Consider the following 15,729-nt stretch of genomic DNA (forward strand, 5'->3'; position numbering starts at 1 on the left):
GTGGGGACGGGGGCTGGCGATCGAGCCGGCACCAATGCGGACCTCCCCCCTAGGTCTAGGGGGTAAGCTCCAAGAAGGGAGCGAATCGAAGACAGAGAACACAGACACTTCTTGAATTGTCGTATTTCGACGGAATAAAGCTGTAAAGACCGAGAAATGGGGCTAATCTAGGTGTAGTATGTAGACCTGTAGAGGGACAGGGGGACAGGAAACAGCGTAGTCGCAGCAGTAGGCGCCGCGCACTACATGCGGGCCATCGCCCCACAAGGTCAAGAAAGCAGAAACCCTCAGTGGGGTGGACCTTTACGAGAAATCCATTTTAGAACTTGAAATATGACTGCCATTATTGATATTTTGGTATATGTTTCATGAGACATGGATCGAAGGTAGAAGGTTTTTCAAAGGGCGCCTTATTCGTGGGCAGGGTAGTCGCAGCAGAAGGCGCTGCGCAATACAGGGCTTATACAGGAAAGCAGTCAAGCTTGGTGTTAAAAGAAGTAGGAGAAAAGAAAGAGCTTCGGTGATGTCGAAAGAGCAAGTGGTTTCGGATTGCAGGCGCCCTCCTGGTGTCTACTTTGGCGATGCCTCCGACTCTACAGTACTGCAAGGTAGGGGCTGGGCCAGCCAAAATGGGATCATTGCCGAAAATAAAGAGAGACAGATCAGCCAGTATACCCAACAATTCTGACTTACTCAGAGTCACAACGTATGCCATGCTAAAGGCACGCCTGACCGGCCAAAAAGGATGCTTGCTCAGTGCTAGGGAGGTCTTCTTTTGGCTGCGATAGTCAACTGTCACACTTGAGTCAGAAGTGAGAAAAATTGTCGTACACAAAATACCTAGACGCCTTAAACACAAATATGCAGGGAAGGCAATCCCAAAGGCCAAGTAACAGGGCAATTGCGGAACTCAACACCGGAGGCTTCACTCTGCCTTTCAGCTGCAGCGCTGTAAGGCTTGCGGAACGTCTGGCACATTCCTCAAGCCAAAATCTGTGCGTGTGGAACAAAACGGCTTACAGTTTCTGAAGCAACTGTTGATGCGTGCTTTGCGAGATGTTGTAGGTGCTTTGCGCAGCGTTCTCTGCTGCTCCTACGTTACAACCTGGTCCACGAATGGGGCGACCTTCTGACTATTTCTCTATATTCGACACATTTCTCATAAAAATACCAAATTAGAAATAAAAAAAATCATCTTTCAAGTTCTCAATCCGATTTTATTAGAAGCTGCGCCCTCATATTTCTCGCCGTCTTAGGCTGGCTGGGGCGCTAACCCGCAACGGTGCCGGCGTTGTCGCCAGCCCCAAACTTGGGGGATTCACAGACACTTCTAGTTTATACATGCTATTCTGCTGGTAAATTGTTTTGCTTCTTTACTAGTAAGAAGTTTCTGCGCTCGTCCAGCAACTTAACCTCTTATATATCGCCCGCTAGCCCTCTAAAGGTCACCAGTAAGCCCTATTGTAGTACCTGCGCACTACAAGTTCCCCCCTTGAGGGACTGGACCAGTCTGGCCAGAACACGTTATTTCTGCTTCTTCAGTGTCTATTCTCTTCTAACGCTGATGCCATGAGCGCATGCGGTGCGTAACGCTCCCTCCCACCTCATTATGGAAGGCTGCCAACCCTGCGAGCGGCGGAAGCTGACGGACCCAAACCGCTACGCCTCGAAAGGAGCAAGAGGGTTTCGAGCCTGGAGACGTCTTCCACGTTGGCGGTGCCAATCACGAAGCAAAGCCGGGCATCCTGGTGGTGAGCGGGCTCCCATGTGGCTTGACCTTCAGGGGTTCCGCGCCACTTGACGAGGTCCTGGGACGTCGGCTGCTGAGCCGCGCTGGCCCATGATAAAATTTTCCTCATAATCCTCTGTTGGATTGCCTGCCGCATTGCGGATGGGGAGCCAGCCGGGGTCGGCTCCCTGGGGAACCAAGTCAGGGAGGAGGGGGCAATGGGTAACTAACTGCGAAACATGGAAAACGTTGTGGCATTCATAGGTGAGAGGCAAAGCGAGACGGTAAGTGACGGTCCCTATACGCTCGATGACTCCAAAGGGTCCTCGGCAACGGGGCTCCAACTTAGGGCAGCTCTTCAAAGCCGGTATATGCTTGCTACTGAGCGAAGCCTTGTCGTTTAAACGTTCAGTCCTCTCAGTACTGAGAAGAGTGGGCTTTCTACTGCTTTTGCCCTCCGGCTCACTCGTGCCTCGGCCGTATGTAGGACAGTCCCGAGCATAGTGTCCCACACTGCCACACTTCTTACAGGTCTCCCCCGGACGCTTGGTACGTTCTCCCTTGCTGGGACAAGCGCGTGCTGGGTATCCTCGACCCTAACACTCGTTGTTTCCGCGGTTTGCCCCAGGCTGCTTTTTGTTCTCCTTGTTCCTACCGGGTCCATTTGCCTGGGCGGCAGCTCTGATGGCTCGGCTGATTCTTTCTCGTTGCTCTAGCACGGTCTGCTTAGGCTCGTAGAGTCGCGCTGCGGCTTTCGCCGCTTGTTCCCAATAGGGATACTTCACCTACCTGTTATTGGTCATGAGAAGATGTAGGTTCGTTGGTAGCCCGGTGCAGTAATAGTCAGCGAGTTCCTCGGGAGTGAGACCCACTCCACGCTCCGCTACAGCTGCAAACTGGTCCGTGTATTCCTTAGGGTTGCCATTCCACCGTACCTTGGCCAACTCCGTCAAAAATTGGCTCTGCGACATTGTTTTGTCGAACCGTTCCAAAAGCCGGCGCTTGACCGTCGCCCAGTCGCGCAGTCACTTAGGCCGATAGTTCGCCGTAGGTACATCCAATAAGTTAGAGCCGGGCCAACAATGTGGTCAATTACTGCTCTCCCCCAGTCGCAGGGCTCCAATCCCATCTGGGTATACCGTCTTTCGATGCGCAGCAAAAAGGCTTGCATAGTGCTGCCGTCTTCAGAAAGCATGGGAACGTTGCGCCCGATTCGCAGGGCCCGCCCATAACATTCCTCATCGTAGCGATCGCGGAGTGGGGTTGGTCCCACGTAACGTACGGACTGTTCCCTGGCGGGCCGGCAACGTTGGTTATAGGTGCCACCTGTGGGTACGCCTCCTTACGCCCGTGCAGCCGCTCTGCCACGGTGGGTTCCGAAGTAGTATGACGATGGTGGGCTGGCGTCCAGCTGGGCATTTTGCTTACGGACATTGTAGACCTCTCCTGTTGAGTGGGGCCGATACCGCGTCCGTTGCGTACGTGCATCCCATACCGAGCTAAGCTGTCTAGGTGTGTACCATTAGGGCAAATTTTTTGTACTCTTAGCTCCGGAAAAGAAAAATTTGTATCCCGGAACAGCCCCCAAATGTACTGCGCAGCGTTCTTCTGCTGCTACTACGTTCCTGGCCCACGAATAAGGCGCCCTTTCGACAAATTCTCCACAATCAACACAGTTCTCATAAACAATACCAAATTATTAATGAAAAAACAGTCATAATTCACTTTCTAAATCAGGTGTTCCTCGTAGTTCTTGCTTTATTCACCCGGTTCGGGCTTGCACCGAAGCCGACGTTATCGCCAGCCCCAATCTTAGGGTATTCAGAAACACTTCTAGTTTACTCATGCTCGCAAATTGCCTTAATTTGTTACTAGTAAGAAGTGTCTGCGCCCGTTCAGCGTCTTAACCTCTTACTATGTGTCACTTGCCAGCCACCCTCTTAAGGTCACCACCAAGCCCTATTGCAGTGCCTGCACACTACAGTTACCCTGCGCTTCTACTGCAGCAAGCATTGATCAAACCGAGTGTCAGGAAGTCTGGTGTCAGTCCGTGTCGTCTTCTGTTGACTTCGTAACTGTGGGTCCTCCACGCTCGGCTTTTGTATGGCTGTCCTCTTGTGTTCTATGAGCCGTGATAGCTTTGCTCTCTGCTGTTCTTCACAAAATCAAAAGTTGACTCGAGCGTTCACTGCATGCGAACTTAGCAAGAGAGTAAGTCTTTACAACGGAGCAGGTCATTAACATGAACGGCGTTTGCGCTTTGCTGAATGATCTCCCTGATTTGCACCTTAGCCATGGCACCCGCATGAGGCTACGGGGCCGAAAGTGCTACGAGATGCATCAGCATCCATTGACGCTTTACAGGTGCGCCCCAAAAAATACCAGCTTGGTTCACTGCCGCCGTGGCGACCCTATACAGCACACCCGGGAACCCACTGGCGGGCTCTCCACACATCTTGCGATACGAGCACAGCTTCACAGCACAAAACTTACAGTTCTGCGTGGGCTGATTTCTGGCTTCGCTCTGCTTCTGACTTCGACATTGCTGCCATCGCCGTCTCCCCCGCAACCTAGGAGACGTTCTTATCTTCTGTTTGGAGTCTCGCTACGCTCTTTGTTGCCGCTTAAGGGGACCGCCTGACTCCTCAGGGTGCAGATCTTGCCCATTTCCTGGCAACTGTAACCTCTTACTCATAATTGAGGAGCCTTCTATAGCATTGACGCCTATCGCGCCTGCGCACGGAAGATTTTCTCCATGCATCGGCGCCTAACGTGCTCTTCTCCAGCAATGTCTAGGCTTGTTCACTTGTACGCTCTGTAGTGCCCTGTCGGCGAGCAGTCTGTTGGGTTTTTTAGACTCCGCTTATCTCTTTTTTAAAGTCTGCTAGGCGTATGTCGGCCCCATGCAGAGTCCACAGTTCCAACACAACTCTTGCACGCTCCCACTATCTTGTTTTTTCCTTCCTCTGCTGAAGTACTCTTGTGATTGAGCTCTTCACCCGTGGCATCCACAACTTGCTTGTGTTCTCTCTCGAAACTTCGCTTTCGTTTCGTCTGACGCATTGCTTTGCTCTTTAGCCGCTGCAGCCTCTCACTCTCTTGAATGTCGCGTAGGTCTTTGTCCCATGTTATGTGTTGGAAAATTATAGCCTAGCTGTAATGGCCAACTTTGGCGAACGGATGAGATCAAGAACTTCTGCCGCCTCCCCCAAAAGGAGTCTTATACTATTTGGGCCTTCACGCTTTACATACGTAAATCACTGGTGATTTTTGCATATTAGGGGCTGTGATTTCCTCCTCCAGTAAGACCTCACTGTACCTGAGCTGAGAATTGTACTTTGTTATTCGATTCAAGCCAGATCGTCTAGAAATGCAATTCGTGAGAGTTTGCAAAATCGACAATGGGACCCCTGTATCTACACTGCCTGCTCATGTCGATAATTTCCCTATGATACTACTGCTGTGCTAGAGCAGGATATCAACAGGAACGCGCTAGCTCCCAGCTCCATCGCCAGCAGCTTCTTTAGGCATGTTTTCCCTCATGCCAGCGAACAGTGCCTTCACAAGCCCCTCAGAGGTCACCATGGCACTCTCAGCTTCGCGCTTTAGAAGCCGCTGGCAAGCAGAACGTTGGAGAGAAACCTCTTGGAAGTGACAGTTTCCAGTAGGCGCTCCACCTCGGCGCTAAGTTGTTGAATGACACATAATTGGTTTACAGCTCTGTCACCCTTCCTGGAATTAGGGGGCAAAGGGTTACCTACCCGTTCTTATGTAATATAAACGATTAAGTAGCTTCGCTTTTTGGTTCCCCTACTTTGGGGCTTTCTCCAGGATGCCCGTTGCATAGAGATCTCTCATATGTGCTCTCTTGGTGCTCTTATTAGCCGTCCGGTGTGATTGCGCATATCCGAATTTGAAGGCACAGCTTCTGTTTTCTTGAGGTCTGCATAGTGCGTCCGGGAAAATATTAGCAGGCTGGCTGGAAAGGTACAGCTTTCACAAACACTGGAGCAATCTTCAAGTTTAAAGCGCGAACGCTGGTCTAGCCCCAGCGTATCTTGTTATCGGCAACTATCTTACACACTTCTCTGCATCACATGCAAAGGGGAGGAAAGCTGGGCAGAGGTAAAACCTTACTGTACGACAACTGACAACTGTGTAGTTTAAAGGACAGCAGGAATTAACTGGGCTCTGGTCGCATAATCCTGACCCCACGCCGTGCACAGACTCCCTGCTAGCTACAGGGTCGCTGCACCCAAACGCCGCGCCTGGCTAGAGGCATCGTTGGTGCTAGCGATTCTCAGAGCTTTTGGCTACATAACAGCCATTTACCTACTCTATTGCTAAATCGGATCGACAGCGTGGTTATTGACCCCTATGGCCTTTCAGAGCCATTTTCTCGGTGCGAAACACTATATTTACTGCCTGTTGAGAGTGTGCGCTAGCGTGTGACTCTAGCTACTTGAGTCGCACGCCGGCTCACGAATGCAATGCGATACGAGATGAAAACATCTTGAGTATATTGTGGTAACTAAAGAATGCTAAATGTGGAGCCTAAAACAGAGAAGATTTGGTACCCTCAAATTCCTTTGCGAAGCAGAGATGGTTGGGACTAGGGAGCTTGCACCATGCAAAGGTCTGCTTAGGATTGCAAGCTAGGTCCGTTTCGAGGGTGACAGCTGGCTGCGCGGTGCACATGAAAGCCACATACACAAGCAATGCCTCCCGCAAGTAAAATGGCACCTGGTCTGAAGGCTGGAGGGTGCTTCGTCGTTAACTGCTACTAAGTGGCGTCACATCTGCAAGCCACTTCCGTATTGTCTCTTAATTAAGCACCTGCATTTCATTATTTTTTCCACGACTAGGTTAGTTGAAAATTGGAGTACTAGCATAATGACACCCCCTAAAGTATAGTGCTGTCTCGAAATTTTAATCGGATTGTTTTTCATGTTAAATCCCGCTTGTGTTGCATGTAGTGGTACTCAGAGCACCACGGAGCTTTCGTCTACAGCCTGGAAACCCAACAGCAGCCTTCACTAGAAAGAGCTTCGCATGCATTCTGTTCTCACTGTAGTGAGTGCAAACAATTGGGCGCAAGAGTGTTTGCATGCCCGATTTCTTCCGAAGTCTCATAGCATATGCTCGAATGGCGGCCATAAGTAGAAAATGATACAGAACGGGTCCTGAATGTGACACCTGCCTGCACCAGGCCGGTCCACCTCAGCAACGTCGTCAGAATGCTCGACTACGCTGCTGAGGTGGATATTAGGAGAGCAAGACGCAGCCACGTCAAAGGTGGCGCTACCACAGCTTTAATGCTACAAGGCCCTCCAGCAGGTCTGTGCTATGGCCAGAAACAAAAAAAATCTTCCTGCAGCTTGCAGGTGCGGCAGGTGCAGCAGATGTGCATTGCTGGCGTCGCCATTTTACCTGTTCTGCAGCTTTTACTATTCACGAGCTTCTTCTGGGGCTGCAACAGAGCTATGAGCGACTGACCACCTCCTTAAACAGCTCTATTGCTGTTTTGGTGGGGGACATGGGCATCGGCGCCTTCAATTCGTCCTTCTCCCCAGGCACCTGCAGGGAGAAAAGCATAAGAAATGAGGAGCACACGCTGAAACTTTAAAGCATAGTCATTGCAGTGCCAGCGGAAAACCCTACGACTTATTGCATTGCCATGAAGATTCTTTTCCATCCTCCAAAAAATAGCAGACGCAGCAACAAGGGTATGCAACTGCCTTGGCTGCAGCTGCTGCTGTACCAGCAGCAGGGAAGGAGCTCCTGGTGTTCTATCTGTTGGCTTCACAAGAGCCAGATTCTTTACGCGCAGTCGTGAGGGTGTTGTGCGCTGCGTTCATAGCGGCACATCAGCAGTCATGACAGTTGCAGCAACATTTCACACAAAGAACAGACAATTGACAGATCCACCGAGTACGAACCATAAATGTATGACGAAAAAACGAAGTTAGTGTAAGAGCAACCAGCGGCCTTGGGGTTGGTATGGCCAGTAACTTCAACAGCTTTAGCAGTTATGCTGCTGCATCAGGAAGGGAAACGGACCGTGCGCTCTGTTGCGGGCGGCAGTGGGAGTCTCCTCCGGTCGTGCTCTTCCAACCGTGCAAGTATAGCTGCTTGCGTCCTTGCCGATAGCCGCGTCCAGACACCAAGGAAATGCTGCAAGGCAAGCAACATCAGCATGAACAAGAATGGATGCGGTAACAAAACATATATTACTCCAGCTAGTGGCTACAGGCGGTTAGGGTCAAAGCAGATACATGGAAGGGAATATGGTTGCCTGCAGGGCGTACAAGGGCTAATGCATTCGCAGACAAAGTATGCATGCATATTTTGTAGTTATTTATGTCCCTTTTCAAGAGACTGCCCAGCTTCCAACAAAACCGGAGCGGCAGATAGCCTTTTGAGGCCAGCTGCTCTCTGCGCAGTCCTGAACATCAGCATCACCAGCAACAACACATATAGCGAGTCATAGAGAAAGCGCTTAGTGCTATAGCAAGTGCAACAGCAGCAACAGCTCCAAAACAAAGTTCAGCCGTGCCCCTTGCAGCTTTACCTTGTCGAGGAGGCAACCCGGTCGCATGCAATGCAACCAAAAGAGACAGCAGATCTTCGGCTGTGGAAAGCACGGAGAAACGACAAGAGAAGAGGCACGACTCGCAGTCTAGTACCTTGAAGCAATGCATGCAAAGAACGACATGAGCACGTGGCATCCACAGGCAAATATACCCAGTTATAACGACAGAAGGCAACTGAGAAACAGCAAAAGGCAGAAGAAACATCAAGGAGCCAAAAAGCACAGCAAGCAAGCAGCAAATAGAGTGGCTCAGCAACACAACATATGCACTGAGCGCACTGCTAAGCTCCTGTAGATGTCTTCTCAGCGCCCCACAAAGAGTTCCACCAAAGACAAAATCTCTGGCTTTCTCGTGCTGCTGCAGCTGCCATTGATGCAGCTCGACTAGCAGCAACTGCAGAAGCAGCCTCGGCTTCAACATCCACAATAGGCGTGCAGTTGGTCGACGAGGCTGCGACTTTGTTGTCTTTGCAGGCATCATCTGTTGCTTAATATGGAACTGCCCCGGTGGCGGCTGCATCAGAATGCTCTTCAGTATCTTCTGGTGCTCTTCTGTTACTGGAAGTGCGGCGCAACAGCACAGAAGGCGTGCAGTAGCAGCTGCCGCTGCTGCTGCTGCTGCAGTGCCGTAGTGCCACGTCGAACCAGAAAGAATGCCAACAGAACGGCTGAAAATAGCCTGTACTAGCTCTTTCGCCCACTCCTGCTGCAGGGAGGCCTCGTGGCCGTTTCCTGCTTCTTCAGTAGTCTGTGCCGTGCTCCTCTCTCTTCTTGGTTTTGCTTCTTCTCCCTGTTCCATGTCCAATGTCCAGGTCACGTATGCCGGTGGCGGCTGGCGCGGCATACCACCGAACAAATCTGTGCCTGCGAGGGCCTCTGCCACTCCCCACAGCGACTGCGCATAGAGGCACACGAAGCCATAAGACTAAGCATGCCTTCTGCATGCTTCAAACACTTGGCGAAAAACATCCATTTGAATCAGCTTCAAAGCAGCAGCTTCACAAACACAGAAGTGAAAGGAGAATTCGTCACTGTATGAGCTTAACAAATATATATATGGAGGTAAAAGGAGAATTCGCCATTTTATGAGCTTGAATTTGTGATGAAACAATGCAAGTGCTGACCGTTGGAGACAGGGCATCAACATAAGCTAGGAGTTGAAGTAGTAGTCGAAGACGGAGACATGCGTCGCGAACATTACTTTTGCAAAAGAGAATGAATGCCTGAGAATACAAAGGGAAGGCGTCAAACGCTACGCAGACTGCGCTGCAGATGTGACGGCAAAATCCACTACAAAATGCAACAGCAACGGCAGCAGGGGCACCAGTTGGTGTTGAAACAATGGGTTCAGGCGCAACCATGCAAAAGCTCGGCGTAGAAGGCAATGGAGTAAGTAATGGCTTACTGATGCTAATTGCTGGGGAGTGTAATAAGAGACTGCTGTATACATAAACCCAAAAGCTTGTCGCATCAGCTCCGGAGGAGCATCTTCCACAGACGCCAGAAAAACAAGAAGATCCTCAGGCAGAAAATAAGGCAAAAGGAATGCTGACTGCTGCAGCAATCGCCTCCGCAAGTCCTGCAAGGGGAGCAGCGCCTGCGAGCTCAGCCCTTTGTGAGTCTGCGGCCGCAGGCTGTACAGGGCCACAGCAATTTCTCGTGGCTGCAGCGCCACTGCGGCATCCCTAGCCGCATGCAGCACATACATAAGTAACTCCTCCGGGACGGATCCTTCTGGAAGAAGGCACTTAAGAGTAAGCAAAGAGATAACTGCTGCTGTCGTTTCCTTTTGGTGTAGCAGCGGCTGCTCTTGTTGCTGCTGATTGCCCTGGAGTCCCTCCAGAAGTGACGGTGTTAACACTTTAATATGCGCTCGGCGTAGCAACGAACCCTAAGGCATCGTAGTGGGAAGGACAGATATACACGTATAAGTAAGAAAGAAACGGTGAAAGGAGAGATATGGAACGGTAGGCAGAGCTGAATACGATAAAATGACAAAGCAAATGCTAAAGGAGCTAGCAAGAGGCATGTACAACAGACAAATAACAAAAGCAAACGCATGAAGAAGTGCATACAGGCCAAGTTGGAATCCTCAGGGACGAGGAGAAAATGAAGCACTAAGAGGCAGTCCGACAAGAAAAAACGGAACTGCAGAAAATAAACGAAGAATGATGTGACAACGCATCCAAGTAAAGTTACGGAATCAATGCTGCACAAACATATGCCGCAGAACACAATAAGACTACGTGGGAATGCTGACAGCGGCAAGCGCCACGAGAATTGCAGCAGCCTCTTTCGGTGGCCGTCCCTCGCAGTGCAAATTACGCAGCGAGTCCAAGAGCGTAATTTGCTGCCAACGGACAGAAAACATAGACCGGCGTAACTGTCTTATAGAATGCCGCAGCCTTTCTTCTTGCTGCAACCGCTGTTCCACGTCGTGCTTCTGTTGATCGTGTTTCAAACAGTCTTGTTGCCGTTGCTGAAGCTCTTTAAGCAACGCGAGCTTCTGCCACTGCATGCTTCTGTAGAGGTGCAGAAGAGCAAAAGCCCGAAAGGTTGCTGCTGCTGCTGTCGCCGCCTTCTGTTGCGGCAGAATTTCATCACTGCTGCAGGTAAGAAGCAGCTCCCATGCTTCTGTAAGCTGCTGCAGAATAGAGAGCGGAGCACGGCTCTGTATTTGCAGGCTATGCAGAGACACATTAACGAAGGCACAAGAAAACTCAGCCCGGTGTGTGAGGAGGAAAAAACCGCTCGCGCGCCCTATCGGCATCCCGACTGCATTGGGGTTGCTGCTGATGGTGGTTCTATTCTGGACGCTCATGAGGTTTCTCTGGCCGCTCTTGGTGACACCACACCAGCAGCTAATGCGCATTTACAATGAAAGACACATTCATGTGCCTGTAGGCCGTATAACTCACCTATTGAGTGCAATAAGACTCCGCAGCACGAGCAATGCAACTGGGGAGACAGATGTGGAGAAGCGGAAAATCGACTCCGTAGCTTCTCTTAGCAGCGCAGGCAAGCGAAGTCCAGCTTCGTCTGGAGGGGATACCGTTGCCACTGCTTGTTCATCGGGCAATGCTGTTGCTCCTGCTGTCTGCCTTGCCGCTTTTGCTACTGTTGGTGTGTCGGCTGAGCTAGTTGCTTCAGAAGCAACCACGTCCTCTGCAGTTGTGGCGGGGCGCAGCAGCAAGACTGCAGTCTTAGCTTGGAGCTGAGCAGCACGCTGCTTCTGCTGTGCCAGGTAGACGTAAGTATCGAAGCGCTGTTGTTGCTCCGTTGCAGCCACTGGGGTAGGAGTAAAGTCCGCCGCTGCGGTTAGCTGCCACTGCAACAGTTGCTGTTGTCCCCACCCCTCCATATCTACCCCAAAAGAAGTTGCCGGGGAAGCAGCAGCAGCAGCTGCTGCTGCGACGCCACAAGGCACCTCAGTAGGAGGCATAAGATCTAAGGTCTCTGTGCTGCTACAGAGCAGAGCAACAGCGCGCAGATGCAAAGCGGCTGCTGTCAGGCTTCTGCTCCTCTTGCTTTTGCTGCTGCTGTCCGACAGATGAAGCCATAAGTCTCCTGATAACAAGGGCAAATGCAGAGAGTATCAAAATGGCACGGAAACAGCATGAACAGCAGCACAAACACCAGCTGCACTTGAAGGCGCTTACTCAAGCCAGCATACACATTATTTCCGAGCGGTTCTTTGTCCAACGTCTGCCACGTTTGTTCCCCCTGCTGCTGCATCTTTTGCTGTCCTCTGCTACCCGTCAGTGTAGCAGCAAGTGCAAGCCTCTCCGGGTTGCCAATGCCGAGAAGGCGCAATAGGGCAATGAAGAAAGAAAGCAACTCTTCCAGCGAACACAGGCCCCAAACTTTTCGTTGTCTTAATATGGAGTTCAGCAACAGCTCGATAATTTCGTCTAACTCCTTCTTATACGCAGCGAACACCTGATGCACTGGCTGATGTTCCTTCCGCTGCCAGTCCTTCTCGTGAGGCTGGCCCTGCTCTTTCTGACAATCCTGTATTCGCTGCTGTTGCAAAGCAAGCAGGTTCAGCTGAGCAACAAAAGATATGTCTCTTAGCATCAGGGCCTCTGCAAAGCGAAATATACTTTCAATTGATAGCGCCTCTTCATTTCCAGATGTTCCGCGGCTACTTTTGAGAGCTTCTGCGACTCTGCAAGTTGCTGCCGTGATTCTAGTCGCTAGTCCTAATATTTCCGGTGTATCCGTAGTTTCAATCTGCACCGGAAGAGTCTCAAGGTAAACAGGGGCAGGTGAGGAAATGCTGCCATTACATCTTCGTCCTGTTGCTGCCGAATCCGCATTCGCTAAAACAGCCGCTTGTGCCGCTGAGCACGTAGGAACCAGCAACAGAGAAACCTGTTGAGGAAAAAACGCTGCGTAGGCTGCCGCTTGGAGCACACAACACCTCTGCTGCAACAAGTAACACACCAAAGCGGCAAATTGAATGCTTCAAAAGCAAGCACGATGTTGCAACTGGAAGCTGACGCCCGCAGACACCTAACAAAAATGGTTAAATCTAAGCAGGAGACAAACGCCCATGTAAAACAGTAAAAGCACCAACTCAAATAGAGAACGGAACGGCGAAAGACACTGAAACTGAAGAAAAGACAGTAAAAGGTCAAACTACTCGGGAGACAAAGGCAGGTAATTTAGTATGCAAAGACGGGAAATTGAGAAGGCTGATATACTGTGCACGCACTCTAGGAGAGAGGTCAGGGCACTCAAGGAGACGATGCAGCAAAGGAAATGCTTCAGAGGGAGCAATTAACGTGGCAGCAGAAGCTGGGGCAGCAGCAGAGCCACGTGGCCGCAGCAGACGTTGCCTGCAGGAAACAGAAGCAGATGAGTGAGAACACTTCGTTTTAGAGCTGCCTCAACTGTGAATCTGACTGACTCCCTCACAGCCCCTGACAGCAGCAACGAGGCCAAGAGAGAAGCAGCTCAAATGAAAACCTCAGCAAAGCCCACCGTAGCCAAATAGTGGAAGAAAGAGCGAAGAGCAGTGAGAGACAGGCACCAGCGGAAAAAGTGCACAAAGAAGAAGGGACAAATTGGCAAGGTTAAAGATAGACAGCTACGCAGCAAGAGATTTCTGAAACTACAGTATATGTGAAAATTTATAAGTGCAGATGAGAAGACGGAGAGAGACACCAAACACGGGAGAATGCAAACACAGCCACTTCTAACTGAAGGATCTAAACGCGTGCGTTGAAAATAACGCAACGCAAAATCCGTCCAGAAAGAAGCGCTCATAGACGTTAGAAAAAATGTGCAACAAAAACGAGAGCTGGGGAGAGCAGCACTGACTGCCAGAAGATTAAATGGGCTAGAAAACGAAAATAGAAGCGACCTTGAGAAGAATACAGACATGCAGAGGCAAATGATTTCTCAGGCTGACAGTTGCAGAGACATCCAGGGTGTAGGAGCCACAAAGAAGCGGCAATACACGGTACAGGATGTAAAGGGAAGAAAAGTAACGAGCAGAAGCGGAATCGAGCGAAGAGGAAGAGAACTTGCTGCACCTTCTAATGGAGACAAGGAGACGCGCTAGTGAAGCTGCAGCTTCGCCCCCCAATGGTGACTCTGCAAGACAAGGAATGAAGCACTCTGCTGTCGCCGGCATTCCTGAGGAAGACAGAAGCCTTAGACACAGCAAAGGAAATTGAATGACGCGGACAGCGGGAACCTCTATTCTACAGCGGGAACCTCTACTCTAAGGCAAAAGTAGACAAAACTGTTTCTTGGCAGAGACCCAAAAATACGGGCAAGTTCGAGCATATGCATACAGCAAAGTTGAACCAGCATGCTGTGTACGAAGGATCAGCTGCATCGGCAGCTAATGCCTTTACAGACTCTCTGGACGCAAATTGGCTCACCCAAATTCCCAAAGGCACTAATGAGAGCCGCACATTCGCCAGGCGTGAAAGCAGATGGTAACTGCGATTGCTCCTGCTGCTGCACTGCCTCACGTACACCAACAACGACACGCTGTATCCGGTGGTCTCTCTGCGGGGGGCGCAGCAAAGACAGGAGCAGCAGCGCAGGGGCCAACAAGCTCGATCCTCGTCGCTGCGGCTGCTCCAGAAGCGGCAGCTGCTCTGCGGCGACAGCCGCGAGGCAACTGCAGTCTCCTCTTAAATACGCATTTTCAATTCTGTTCGCAGCGTCTACGCTGTCGTCCGCACGTCCTGTGGCTGTTCCTGCCGTTGCCTCTACCGGAAGTTGTGCATTGTCCGCAGCTGTTGTCTCTGTTGCTCGCACTGTAGTAGCGACAACGAATGCTGCTATCGCGTCCGACTCTGGAGGGGCAGCAAAAGCCTTTAGATAGTGGGGCCAATGCGGCACCCAAGCGAGTTGTTGCTGCTGCAGCACTCGCAGGGCTCGTTGCTTGCGTTGCTGCTGCTGCTGGATTGTTATAGTTGCCCTCATCCAAGATAAATCCTGGGCTTCGGCGCGATCAGAAGTAAAAGCAGCGGCCTCAGCAGCAGCCTTGTCACACAAACTTCGACAGGATCTTCGGAAGGGGCATTGAGGGAAGCGTCTCGTAGTGACCGCAAAATCATGTGTTGCCACTGTGGCTGTTATTGAAAAAGCCATGTTTGCCGTTTCTGGCTTTGGGTGAGCTCCCGCTGATCCATGTGCCACCGCTTGTCTGTTGTGTCCTGATGCCCTTGGCCTGGTGCTGCATATAGACTGCACAGCGCTAGTGCCGAGGCGCGGAAGTGGCCCCGTCCTGCACATGGCCACAGTTCTTAGTGAAGCAGGCGCTAAATTCATCCCAAGTTGAATACACGCCTGAGACTGAGCCCTGGGGCCCCGGCCAGACCCCTCTTAGCGAGCATCGGGAGCTGCAGGGGGACCCTCTCCCTGCTTGAAATAGATTCGCTTGTGTACTTGCGGTGTTTTTTTATTATCTACCATTATTTACACAAGCAAAAACAAATTAATTCAGTGCCACAGTACGTCTGCTGTCTCTTGCTGCCATACTCCCAAGCGTCCCTTGAAGGGCCCTCAGCGACGATTCAGTGATCGGCTTCATCGGCTGCAGCAGCCGCAGCAGCGGCAGCAGGCCCCACACGTGCACAAGTGTACCGCGCATTGCAAAGAAACATTTCCACTTCCTTTGTAACACAGCGAAGAGAGGGCGGATCGGGCCTTTCCCAGTCAACAGCAAGTGCAACCCCGGTCGGCTGCTGCTGCTGCAGCCTTTTCTTGTTGCTGGCGTTCCTGCTGCGTACTAAACGCTGGGCTGGATACCGACAAGAGTCATTTGCACATACACTGACCCAGCGGAGGAGTTATAATTGGGGGCAGGAAATTAGCGAGCTGCACAGGTAGCGCCAGTAACACTTAACGCAACAGCAGCGCCAGCCGCAAGGGCACGGGAGGC

The 15,729-nt window shown here is 51.1% G+C and overlaps 3 protein-coding genes across 3 annotated transcripts; all 3 read right to left on the reverse strand.

Moving 5' to 3' along the window:
- Window positions 1-1,779: 1,779 nt before the first annotated feature.
- ENH_00011870 (hypothetical protein) lies at window positions 1,780-2,700 on the reverse strand (the record flags this gene model as incomplete). The annotated part of the gene is made up of 3 exons (XM_013578922.1): window positions 1,780-1,959; window positions 2,259-2,325; window positions 2,519-2,700. 3 exons carry the CDS (start codon window positions 2,698-2,700, stop codon window positions 1,780-1,782), a joined length of 429 nt encoding a protein of 142 aa, XP_013434376.1.
- A 4,818-nt stretch (window positions 2,701-7,518) lies between these two features.
- Window positions 7,519-9,294, reverse strand: ENH_00011880 (hypothetical protein, conserved; the record flags this gene model as incomplete). Its single annotated transcript, XM_013578923.1, is given in 4 exon segments — window positions 7,519-7,577; window positions 7,790-7,903; window positions 8,301-9,246; window positions 9,250-9,294. Coding segments are annotated over 4 exon segments (1,164 nt in total).
- Window positions 9,295-9,573: 279 nt separating this feature from the next.
- Window positions 9,574-15,116, reverse strand: ENH_00011890 (hypothetical protein, conserved; the record flags this gene model as incomplete). The annotated part of the gene is given in 8 exon segments (XM_013578924.1): window positions 9,574-10,212; window positions 10,582-11,005; window positions 11,240-11,888; window positions 12,002-12,641; window positions 12,647-12,886; window positions 13,039-13,162; window positions 13,862-13,922; window positions 14,216-15,116. Coding segments are annotated over 8 exon segments (3,678 nt in total).
- Window positions 15,117-15,729: the final 613 nt, after the last annotated feature.

The sequence above is a fragment of the Eimeria necatrix genome, genomic scaffold (assembly GCF_000499385.1).
Source record: "Eimeria necatrix Houghton genomic scaffold, Enh_scaff136, whole genome shotgun sequence".
NCBI lineage: Eukaryota > Apicomplexa > Conoidasida > Eucoccidiorida > Eimeriidae > Eimeria > Eimeria necatrix.